Source organism: Schistocerca gregaria, chromosome 6, assembly GCF_023897955.1.
Source record: "Schistocerca gregaria isolate iqSchGreg1 chromosome 6, iqSchGreg1.2, whole genome shotgun sequence".
In the NCBI taxonomy this organism is placed as follows: Eukaryota; Metazoa; Arthropoda; class Insecta; order Orthoptera; family Acrididae; genus Schistocerca; species Schistocerca gregaria.
This window is the reverse complement of record NC_064925.1, coordinates 264,967,528-264,980,421: the sequence shown is the minus strand read 5'-3', so window position 1 is coordinate 264,980,421 and position 12,894 is coordinate 264,967,528. Positions and strand designations below refer to the sequence as shown.

The following is a 12,894-nucleotide window of genomic DNA, read 5'->3' as shown; positions in this document are numbered from 1 at the left end:
CAACAAAGTGTACTCACTAGGTGTTACATAAATCTGTGTTTCCAGCGCTTCTGCCCAAATCATTGAAAAGCATTTATAGTGTAGATATTGGTTACACATAAGACAAAATAAGTGAAGTAAAGTGGGTACAGTTGTGGTGATGATGATGCTGCTGGGGACTACTGTGATGATAAAGTTGGATTTAGTGTGACAACAGACCAATCAACAACGCCCTTCCTGGATATCAACATACACATCTAGTAGTGTCGTGGGTTTGTTGCCACATACGAAATTGTTGGGACGATTTTCCATGAACACATTTTAGTTGTGAGAACAAGTGGTTTCAGATTGATGTGCCCTCCGGGGAAAACAGGGACTGCAGTGTTGGACAAAGAGGTGGATCACGGTCATATGATATGGACGACTCCTTTTGTGGCCAAAAACATGAAGTATCTTCTGGTAAACCTTCCGGGATGTGAGGTTGTGGTCCATGAAACTCTTCAGCTCCTAACGTTTCGTCCAGAGCTGCGCTGGACATCTTCAGAGGGGTGTTTCTCCTCCAGTGAGTCTTGCCGACTGACGGGTTGGACGTCTGACAGCGACTTATATATTGTAGAAAGTGGGCGTGGCCAGAGTTACACGTGATATGCAGAGATAGTCTTTGTCAGAGATAGAACTTAACTATCGATCGTAATATCGTCACATATAAAACTGTCTAGCAATTCCGTAGTACTACTGTGCAAATATCACTAAGTTTCATGGTCTCTTCTTTCCGATTAAAATTATCCCTATGTTTATATATTTCAATTGCTTCTCTACAAAGCCGTGGGTAATAGTTCGTCATCGTAGATAAAATTTTTGTTTCGGAAAACTTCACTTGATGATTTCCTGACTGAAAAGCGTGTTCTGCTACAGCCGATTTATCAGTTTTCCCTAATCGGCAAAGACTTCTGTGTTCTTTTAACCGTGTATTTACGCTTCTCTTTGTTGTTCCAATGTAAACTTTACCACATGTACACGTAATTTTATATACGCCACTGGCTGATAGAGGAACGCGTTTATCTTTTACAGACCGGAGAACATGACAAATTTTCTTCGTTGGTCTAAAAACAGGTCTAATATCATGTTAACTTAAAATCTTTCCAATCTGATCCGTTACTTTCTTTATAAAAGGGAGAGAGACTGTATTCTTCCATCGTTTTTCGGGCTTTTCCTTAGGTTTTCTGTTGTTTGGGTGCACAATTCTGCTTACTTCTTTCTTTGAGTAGCCATTTTTTTCAAAAGCGTGCTTCAGATGTTTTAATTCGGCGTCTAGATACTCTGGCGTGCAAATCCGTCTGGCTCTGTCAACGAGACTTTTAATCACACCTCTCTTTTGTTGTGGATGTTGGTTATGTCTGTGCGCGTTATTTTTCTAAAAAATCTCTTGTTTCAATCTTCCATCTGTCCATCCCATAACTAAAACATCCAAAAACGGTATTTTGTTGTCATTTTCTCTCTCCATGGTAAACTGGATTCTTGGATTTATATTTTCGATTACCTTTATTATATGCAGTTAGAACAATAACAGAATCATGAAGAATCACTACCTACTCCTTGCAGTGTCTCACTAATTCCTTTGCTTTGTTTGCAATTACCTCTTTAAATTACTCTTAACATTTGTTTGTAGGTAGTCAATACCTTAATTTTCTCAATTAACTCTTTTCTTCTCATCTTCCTTCCTCCTCTAGAGCAGTTTATTTTCATAGATTCTTTTTTCTTATTTTTAAATAGTGAAGGAATGAAATACAGTTTTGTATTAGCTACTTATAAAAGGAGCAATTTTTTTTAATGTGCTGTGAATTGTAGCAATAATAATAATAACTATGTAACATGTGCTGCCCTTATTTTTAGGGAGCAGTGCATGTGTAAAAACACAATCTAATAAAAATAAATAAATTCAAACTAATATTATAAATGTGACAGTAACTCTGTTTCTTACGTTATCAACTCTAACATTCTGAACTGATTTTGATGGAGATAGCTTGAACTATGAAGAAGAACACAGGCTACTTGAGAAAGCTACTGTACAAGACACTTACTGATTTGAAAAATTTTACACAAATTAGGGGAAAACATTCACTCTTTGACAAAGCTCTTTGCGCATTAACGTTTGAGCTTTTTCATTTGAGAAAATGATTTTACTGGTTGATGCATGTTATGTGATACCATTCAAAGTAATGAATACAAAGCTTTTACTATCCTCATTGTGTTTAAACCATACTTGGACACTATCTGTTGTATAATGTACAAACAGTATAATGCATATTTACCCCAACAGCAGAATGCATACGTGCACACCCCTACCGATGCCTGTCTGTTGCACCACTCGGCAGTAGTGCTGCACATACTGACACATTATGCACTGGGACAGCTTGGGAGGGGGAGATTATGGCTCCTATCATGAGCTGTGCTAACCTGAACAGGCAGACATGTGAGTACAGCTGATGTTATTACACATACTGTAACTTACTTACCATCACAAATCCTAGCAAAACTATTTATATGTAAGTACAGCCATGGGTAACAGCTGCTAAACATAAACTAGTAGTTTTCTTCAGAATTCCTGGATATGATGGTGGCAGGTGCCAGTGCTGGTACGTATAGAAGTAACTCACCACTTTGCTGGGTTTAACAGCTGCCTCCACTTTGCTGGGAGTCGGTGCAGCCTCTGCTTTGCTGGGAGTCGGCGCAGCTTCTACTTTGCTTGGAGTCGGTGCAGCTTCTGCTTTGCTAGGTGATGGTGCAGCCTCTACTCTACTAGGTTTCGGTCCTGTTTCTGCTTCCACTTTGCTTGGAGATGCTGCTACTGCCTGACTAGCAGATGGTGGTACTGCAGCTTTGCTAGCAGACGGTGGAACTGCCGCTTGGCTGGCAGAGGGTGGCACTGCTGCTTTGCTAACAGATGGTGGTACCACAGCCTGACTAGCAGATGGTGGTGGTGCCACTTTGCTGGGAGATTGTGCAGCCTCAGCTTCGGCTGGAGGTGCTGCAGCTTCACACTGTGGGGGCGCTTCAGGTGCTGCTCCTTCCTCGTCTGCCATAGTTCTGTTCAAACAAGAATAACACTCATCTTAGTAGATCTCAGTTATTAATTGAATTCCTGGCTTTGACCATTTACATCTTAATCTTAGTATTATTTTAGATGAAACGAGAGAAGAATATTAGTTAAGAAAAACAAAAAAATTATCTCTAATGTAAATGCAAACTCAGTTCATTCAGATTTTTCACATGTATCAGTATATACCAATAATTTGTAAATGAAATCCTCAAAAATTAATTGTAATAGTGTACTGCTGGCCATTAAAGTTGTAATGCAAAGATGGATAGCAAATAACGAAACTTTACTTCTTATGAGTATAGAGTGTAGCAGAGCTAACACATGATTAAATTTTTAGATGATTTAGGGATGCACAGAGTGCTAAACTAAACAGTGGAGTCGAAATGACTTTGGATGACAAGTATGCACATTCCCAATTGTCACAATATGAGGGTACTTAATGCACACAGGAATGCTGTCCCACATGATCGTTTTCGAGATTCAGGTTTTATGACGTGGGGAAACATTTTCCTGCATTGGGTGTTCTGATCTACAAATCTGAACATGGCACACTCACTGGTCAACGTTATTGTGACTCTCGACACCTCCTTCATTTGCGTCTTCTCAGTGGTGCTTTCGCTCCTGCGTTAGAGAGGTCTGTTGCAGCATATCGACATGCACCATCGACCACACAGCAGCCACCAACTGCATTGGTAGAGGAATGGTATGTCCTACCACAGGAATCCCCAACAATCTCGTGCCCAGTACCGGAGCAGGTTATATAGTGTGCAGTTCCATTCTTGGTTAACACACACCCTATGAAGAATCTTGTACTGCCTTTCTTAATGTCAAGGCGACCACCATGACTGAAGTGTAATTGTTCTCGTTGAACAAAGGTGTCAATTCTTTTCGTCTGACTGCGTATTTTTTCAGTTACCTTCTATATTAAACTGTAGCAGTTCTCTCAATGTACAATTCAAGTTTCATTGAAGTATGTTACTTGGCAGTACATCATCTCAAAGTTACTTTCGCCCTTAAGCTTTGTGCACCAGTGTACATTGATGAGCCAAAACGTTACGACTGCATGCTTCATAGCTTGTTTGTGCATCTTTGGAACGAAATACAGGGCGAGTCAAAAGTCCTTTGACACCTTCGTAAGTTGTAAAATTAAAGGGAAAATTGAAATGTGATGATGGGAACATTGGTTTGACGTGGGGCCTCAACTTTTGGAGTGTATGCCATTCATGGCAGCCATCTTGAAATCCGCCATTTTGGATTCAAGTCATTTTTTTAATGGGAAGGGGGGTGTATTACACATCAAATAACACTCGCTTGAGCTCTGGAACTGAGTGGTGTAATTTGTACAGTTTAGAAGTTAAAAATGTTCGAATTTACCCTGATACCGACTCATGTCTCTCTTTGTTTCAGGTGACCTATGAAGGTAATTTCCCAAATTTGAACATTAATGACCTCTAAATTATACAAGACAGAGAAAAACAAATTAGACCACTACATTCCAGAGCTCAAGCGAGTGCTATTTGATGTGTCATACACCCACCTATGTTCCTATCATCACATTTCAATTTTCCCTTTAATCTTCCAACTTATGAAGGTGTCCAAGTCCATCAGTGACTGCAAACGGTCTCTGAGTAGCCGAACGTAACTACTTCCAGTCAATGATCAGTTCAGTTTGACCAGAGGACCCAGTTCATTTTATGTAAACACAGCTCACTCCATTATAGAGCAGCCACCAGCTTGCACAGTGCCTTGTTGACATCCTGGGTCCATTGCTTCGTGGGGCCTGCGTCACACTCGTACCCTACCATCAGCTCTTACCAACTGGAACTGACCAACTCATCTGACTAGATCACTATTTCCCAGTCATCTAGAGCCCACCCGTATGGCCAAGAGTACAGGAGATGTGCTACAGGCGGTGTCCTGCTGTTAGCAAAGGCACTCGTGTCGGTCGTCTGCCGCTGTAGCTCGTTAATAGCAAAATTCGGCTCACTGTCCTAATGGATGCATCGTCGTACACGCCGGACAGACTTCTGTGGTTATTTCACCCATTGACGATTGTTGTTCGCCCGACAACGCAAAGCAAACGTCACTGCACTCGGTCGTTAAGTGAAGGCCGTCGGCCACTGCTTTATCTGTGGTGAGAGGTAATCCCTGAAATTTGGTATTCTCAGCACACTCTTGACACTGTGGATCTCGAGATACTGAATTTCCTAACGATTTCCGAAATGGAATATCCCGTGCGTCTGCCGCCAATCACCATTACGCGTTCAAAATTTGTTAATTCCCGTCTTGAGGCAATAATCATGTCGGAGAACTTCTCTCATGAATCACCTGGGTACAAATGGCAGCTCCACTTTTTTTTTCCTTTATTGTGATTTCATCCCCGTGCCCCATATGGTCAGGGGAGGGCTGTCAGCGGCACAATACGCCGCTCTTCAGCCGAGTGACACTACAACTAAAACAAGAATAAAATGGTACATACATAAGGAGATAAGCAGATCCACCAATACAGTGTCCTTTTATATCTTGTGTACACAATACTACTGCCATCTGTATATGTGCTTTAGTCACCTCCGTGTATTACAGTAGCGTTACTGATTAAAATGATTTAATATCTTGACAAGAGATTTACAATGATGTCGGCCCACAAGAAATAAAAAAAAAGGCTACAACAATTTCAAAAGAAAATACAGCCACTGGTAAGAATTCAAAGAATAAATGAAGAAAGCTGCAAAGATAGCAGCAATATGAGTTAAGACAGCAAGGAAGGAATGGCGAAAGAAAGGCTTGGTCTAACAACTGTGGTAAAGCATTAAAACAAAGGTGTAAGAAATGGGCAAATGAACAAAATGTGAAAAAACGCCATCACAAAGTAAATGAAACATTAAAACTAATACTTAAAACGAAAATACCAGTTCTAGGCGCTTCAATCTGGAACCGCGCGACCGCTACGGTCGCAAGTTCGAATTCTGCTTCGGGTGTGGATGTGTGTGATGTCCTTAGGTTAGTTACGTTAAGTAGATCTAAGTTCTAGGGGACTGATGTTAAGTCCAATAGTGCTCAGAGCCATTTGAACCAAAATGCCATTTGTAAAATTGCAGTGATCGAAAGACCAAATTAATGGCAGAGGCTTCTATGACATACCAAGAGTATATTACCAGACTTTTGTTTCCAAGATAGACAAAATAAATGAGAACTAAATAACCATGAGAACTGTGGAAACCAGCAATTTGTTTTTATAAACACTTCAGCAGTCCAGTTTCAAGATGAAAACCATAAACTGAAGACAATTCTCTGCCAAACAGAGGGTAGAAAAACTGTGAAAAAACATAAATAAGAACATTTATAATAAGAGCTGCACCTCTGGTAGCAAGGTTACTATTATTAGTGACAAAAAGATCGCGAAGGAAATGATCGCTCTCATTGAAATGACAAACGAAATTGCCAATTAAATCATTATGAAATTGGTCACTTCAGTCGTATGCTGCTAAAAGTTGTTAAAACAATTAAGAGAGCGACACAATAGTAATCATAAGGCTAAAGTTGGTTAATTAACTGTCATTTCCTTAAATAAAAAGGTTAATGAAGTGACAGCCGTTGCCACGAGAGCAGAAACGGGGAATACCATAGTAATTTTATAGGAGCAGTACACTGCGAATACGAGAGCGTTATTTGCCGAAAATTACATCACTCTTATTCCAAAGTATTTAATAGCAGATTTACAAGCTGTATTAAAAAACATTATCAGACGCACAACCTTCTTGCTATCGGACGTCAAGAAAAGATATCTTATACAAATCAAACTGCGCCTAAATTAAGTTCATAGCTGAAGACACATAAAGGGTCACCACTATTCGTTCATTAGTGAACTGTAGAAGCAGACCAGCCTACAAGGTGACTGGACTTACATCTATGAGAACAACTATACGGTGAGTGATAGTATGGACCTGATCGAGGGAATCAAGGAGAAACAGGTCACTAACTGTTCTGTTTGGTTTCACTGGATGTTAAGAAACTCTACTTCAGTGTTCCTGTTAATGAAGTGATAGTAATTTTGAGAATAAATTTCCTTGAATACAGTAAAATTTCAAGACAAGAGCCCATCTACCTTCCACTGAACTTTTACATATGATTACAAATTTTAACTATTTCACTTTTAATGGTTTAGCCATGGGATTCAGCATTTCCATGACTATGGGTAGCATTTTTTCAGTGAAATAGATGACGGAGATTTAAATTCTAACCAAGACATTATAGGTAAAATTGCTTATTAAAAATTTGACTTAGACGATATGCTTGGTTGCTTGTTGATGGTGCAGATGAAGATATTGAAGAAATACTAAACAAGTTCAACAAAATCCGTTTACAATTCCTCGATTTGACCATTAAGAAGTAGAGAAATAAGCACGTATTTACCGTTCACATAAAACCAACAACTGATGCTGTGATCGCTTATGGTTCACGCCATTCACAGGCTTATAAGAAGCAGCATTCCGTTTCCTGCACAAGACAGTGAGTATGCCAATGAGTAGGAAGGATGAAGAGACGGAATTAAACGTCATTAAGAAGACAGCGGTTAACAAGGGTTACGAAGTAGATAATGTTAATATGTTTGCGAAGAAAAGAAGGAGTAAACTTAATTAATATAAAATTAAACTAGTCGCGGTGTCGTAGTGTTTGACCGTCTCGAAAAACGACGCGAACGTTTTTAACCATACTGTGTTAAAGTAGCGTCTCAGACAAATAATCTAGTAAGGTAGGACTTGACGCAAGATATGGGTAAAAAGATAAATAAATTCGAAAGATAGGAAGTTTATATAATTAAACGCACAGTCTCTGAAGCAAAATTTGTTGTACAAACAGGACGAAAATTTTTCGATTAGGTACAAAGAACATAAAGATGCAGTTAGATGAAGCAATACGACAAATCAGGCGCTGTGAATCACATACGTATCTACTTAAGGCAGTAGAAGAAGTCTTAGAAATTTGGCACATAGAAAAGAAAGGAAGGAAACACTCGACTTGCTAGAGGAATTGGAGCTCGCTATTTATAAAAAGAATACAGCAATTTTCTGAACACACAAGTAAAAGACAACGAAATGAGAATTCTTAGCGACTTTGTACATTTTTTTAAGGGCAGATACGTAAATGTAAATTCGTACTACCTCTTTGAGGAACCGCTAGAGGCTGACGATCGTCAGCTTAGGAAATGAGGAGAAGTAGACCATCAACTGAACAGTATTATATTTGATCCAGTAGATTCAGTTACTTAGTAACATAGCGGACGTGTTACCTCTGCAGAAGCGTCAACGTGACGTGCGGTATGAGGTGAGAGGTAGGACGGTCATTGACAGGTGTAGACGATTTTAATGTAACACGACGACCCAAAGTCCAATGTGTTTTTTCTATTTTATCTTGTGAACACCGAATTTATTATTGTCAGTAGATTTTTAGTGCTTTAAATTCATGAGCAAAGTTTGTCACCGGATGAGGAGAGCATTCTCTCTCGGAACGTGTTGTAGAGCTACGTGTAGACCAGAAATACGGTTGAATGTTACCAATTGTTACCGTAAAAACATAACAACCGTTATCTCACGTTCGTTATGGATAATACACTACTGGCCATTAAAATTGCTAAACCAAGAAGAAATGCAGTCGATAAACGGGTATTCATAGGACAAATATATTATACTAGATCTGACATGTGATTGGATTTTCACTCAATCTGGGTGCAGAGATCCTGAGAAATCAGTACCCAGAACAACCACCTATGGCGGTAATAACGACCTTGATACGCCTGGGCATTGAGTCAAACAGACCTTGAATGGCGTGTACAGGTACAGCTGCCCATGCAGCTTCAACACGTTACCACACTTCATCGAGAGTAGTGTCCGCCCCCGGTAGCTGAGCGGTCAGCGCGACAGACTGTCAATCCAAAGGGCCCGGGTTCGATTCCCGGCTGGGTCGGAGATTTACTCCGCTCAGGGACTGGGTGTTGTGTTGTCCTAATCATCATCATTTCATCCCCATCGACGCGCAAGTCGCCGAAGTGACGTCAAATCGAAAGACTTGCACCAGGCGAACAGTCTACCCGATGGGAGGCCCTCGTCACACGACATTATTATTATTATCAAGAGTAGTTACTGGCGTATTGTGACCAGCCATTTTCTCGGCCACCATTGACCAGACGTTTTCATTTGGTGAGAGATCTGGAGAATGTGCTGGCCAACATGCGGTCGTGCATTATCCTGCTGAAATGTAGGGTTTAGCAGGGATCGAATGAAGGGAAGAGCCACGGGTCGTTACACGTCTGAAATGTAACGTCCACTGTTCAAAGTGCCGTCAATGCGAACAAGAGGCGACCGAGACGTGTAACCAATGGAACCCCATACCATCAAGCCGGGTGAGAAACCAATATGGCGATGACGAATACACGCTTCCAATGTGCGTTCACCATGATTTCGCCAGACACGGATGCGACCATCATGATGCTGTGAACAAAACCTGGATTCATGCGAAAAAATGACGTTTTGCGATTCGTGCACCCAGGTTCGTCGTTGAGTACACCATCGCAGGCGCTCCTGTCTGTGATGCCGCGTCAAGGGTAACCGCAGCCATAGTCTCCGAGCTGTTAGTCCATGCTGCTGCAAGCGTCATCGAACTGTTCGTGCAGATGGTTGTTGTCTTGCAAACGTCCCCATCCGTTGACTCAGGGATCGAGATGTAGCTGCACGATCCGTTACAGCCATGCGGATAAGATGCCTGTCATCTCGACTGCTAGTGATACGAGGCCTTTGGGATCCAGCACGGCCTTCCGTATTACCCTCCTGAACCCACCGATTCCATATTCTACTGACAGTCATTGGATCTCGACCAACGCGGGCAGAAATGTCGCCATACTATAAACCGCAATCGCGATAGGCTACAATCCGACCTTTATCAAAGTGGGAAACGAGATGATACGCATATCTCCTCCTTACACGAGGCATCACAACAACGTTTCGCCAGGCAACGCTGGTCAACTGCTGTTTGTGTATGAGAAATCGGCTGGAAATTTTCCTCATGTCAGCACCTTGTAGTTGTCGCCACCGGTGCCAACCTTGTGTGAATGCTCTGAAAAGCTAATCATTTGCATATCACAGCATCTTCTTCCGGTCGGTTAAATTTCGCGTCTGTAGCACGTTATCTTCGTGGTGTAGTAATTTTAATGGCCAGTAGTGTATTTTACAGTGAATCACGGTAAATGTATTCGACACACCAGAGGAAGTTTGTCAGAAAAATTTTCAAATACCTCAGGAAAATCAACAACAGCCTGGATTAAATAGATGGGAACCAATAAACAGGAATCAGTTTCAGTATGTAAAAAATCAAAAAGTGGCTGGTCGCTGTATTTTTATAGTACAAAAATGTCAAAGCAGAGGAAACAAACGGAATATGTATGAATGGAAGACGGGAAACATTAATACATAAATAACAATCATAAAATTAGACTATTGAAGGAAAGAAAACTGCAAATATACTGAAACTAGGATGTGATTCCTTAGCTGGCCATGACGAGAGGAAAAATTTGGAACTGTTCTGATGCAGTGTAATATTAACATTAACCTAATGAAGAACGCACCATAAAATTTGGAACTGTTCTGATGCAGTGTAATATTAACATTAACCTAATGAAGAACGCACCATAAAATTTCGAAACAACTTATTGTTATGTAACGTAAAACGTCACCAACATCTGATACCTCACAGTTTTGTTTCACCCGCGAGATAGCGTCACTGAGATGTTGAAAGAACTGAACTGACAGACTCTTAAACACCGACAGAAACTATCTCGAGGATGTTTGCTTACAAAGTTTCAAGAACCGGCTTTAAATTATGACTCTAGGAATATACTAAAGCTGGATACATATCACCCCCACAGGAATCGTGAGGATGAGATTACATTAATTACAGGAAGCACAAAGGCATTTAAACAATCCTTTTTCCAGCACTCCATACGTGAATGGAAAGGTAGAAAGTTCTGGCAATTGGTACAGTGGGACATATCCTCTGCCATGCACTTCACAGTGGTTCGCAGAGAATAGATGCAGATGTAGAAGCGCAGTAACTGCGTTCAATTACCCCAAGAATAAAGCAGTTGACATTTGTGTCAGTTGCACTTGGTGATGTCCCTAGCTCTGAAATCATAATTTTCTCTTTAACAGATAAGTGATCCAGACTTTAAATGAACATTTTTATCCGTCCCAATATATACAGTAGCAGATTTTATAAGCAATTTGTTTCATATAGAAAACAAGACAAAGTGTGAGGGTAATGAGGAGACAGCGGAACTACGTATCTTGTTTGACCAGTAATGTAACGAACATCCGAGTTGCAGAACACGTAACTAACAAGGACACTAAAGTGTCATACCTTTGGCCATATTTTGAACTGTAAATGAAACAGACAGCTTTGATTTCGAGATTTTTGTGCATCGTAAAAAAAAAAACTCCAATTATTAGTACGGCGCTCAGTCACAGATTAATGAAAATAATATTTGAAAGAAAACGAATCGAATATCGTCAAAAAAGCTGTGCAGATATACTGGACACGACAGTAAGCAGTGCAATGTAGAAAACGTGTTTAACTATCACGATGCAATTAAAGCTAGTAGCATAAAACAAATTTTATCTATATAGCTCAAGTAAGAGATCAGAAGTAAATCGGAAAGGTTACCTAGAAGAACTATTAATCGGGAAAAAAAACTAATCGAGTGCAGTAGAAACGCTCTGCAGAAGAAATACAAACGACGATACAAAACAAAAAATAAAAATAAGAAATATTTATCACAAAGAAATCGAAGCCAGTGTGGTAAAATAAACCATATATCTGTAGATCAAGAGCACTCAACAGCTGCAGTGGAGGTAATGATGTACAGTAACCAGCGAAAATATAACAATGAATAAAGCCATAGAATACTACAATTCAAATTGTTCACCAAGAACTTAGGCCACAGCAGTGATTACCTTTACTCCACTTGTGCAACCGTTGAGAAATATTGCAAATTCCTCAAGAGCCGCTTTGGTAACTACAACGTCTCATAAATTCCATCGGAAGACGAAAAAGTTAAAGTCTTCAGAATTTCGGAGATGCTGTTACGTTTTATAGCCCCTGAAGATCAACGATACTACATTTTTATGTGCAACTGAGACTCCCGCCAACTTCTTCTGTCCTTTTAACCAGAAGATGATACATCAAGTCTACCTGAACTGTAAGTTACAGAACAAAATCAGAACAAAATGGAACACAATACACATTTAATCTACAAAAAGTTTTGACGACGTCTATGCGTTTTCTGTGGCTGGGTAACAATTAGAATTATATAAAACTACTGACTTCTAAAGTGCAATTTTAGACGTGCACTCCATATATTCCGTCATGGTTATCACCATCAAAATATATTGGCATCAAAGTTTAAAGCAAACTAAATTACAGAGTGTGGCGTGAAGAAATATATAATTACCAGGATTCAATAGCAGTTGAAGTTTAAGCTGAACTCTAGTTGTTATGTAGCAGCTGACGCAAAGCGATTAGAGAAACACTGACGTTTGCAGTCAATGTCTGTTTATTATTTTTTAACTCTTTGGTTCTAGGAACACCCAGTCAAAGATTATGTGCAGAGTACCGTGCAATTTACTCTCTGAAGCGCTATGAGGTCCTTATTATCACAGTCTTAGCAGTCGTGACACACTGTCTAGTTTTTCTTACTCCGATAGCAGCGCTCCAAGCGGTCAGTGAGTGACACTTGTGACTACGACATCGGATGAGTGCGAGTATTA

At 40.2% G+C, this 12,894-nt stretch overlaps 1 protein-coding gene across 1 annotated transcript in view; it reads right to left on the bottom strand.

Annotated features, from left to right (window-relative positions):
• Positions 1-12,676, bottom strand: part of LOC126278820 (translation initiation factor IF-2-like) — a 329,625-nt gene extending 316,949 nt beyond the window's left edge. The window contains exons 1-2 of the mRNA XM_049979094.1: positions 12,579-12,676; positions 2,637-3,066 (exon numbers count right to left, since the gene is read on the bottom strand). Coding sequence (XP_049835051.1) covers positions 2,637-3,062 — 426 coding nt within the window. The 5' untranslated portion in view covers positions 3,063-3,066; positions 12,579-12,676. The remainder of the gene's footprint in view (positions 1-2,636; positions 3,067-12,578) is intronic.
• Positions 12,677-12,894: the final 218 nt, after the last annotated feature.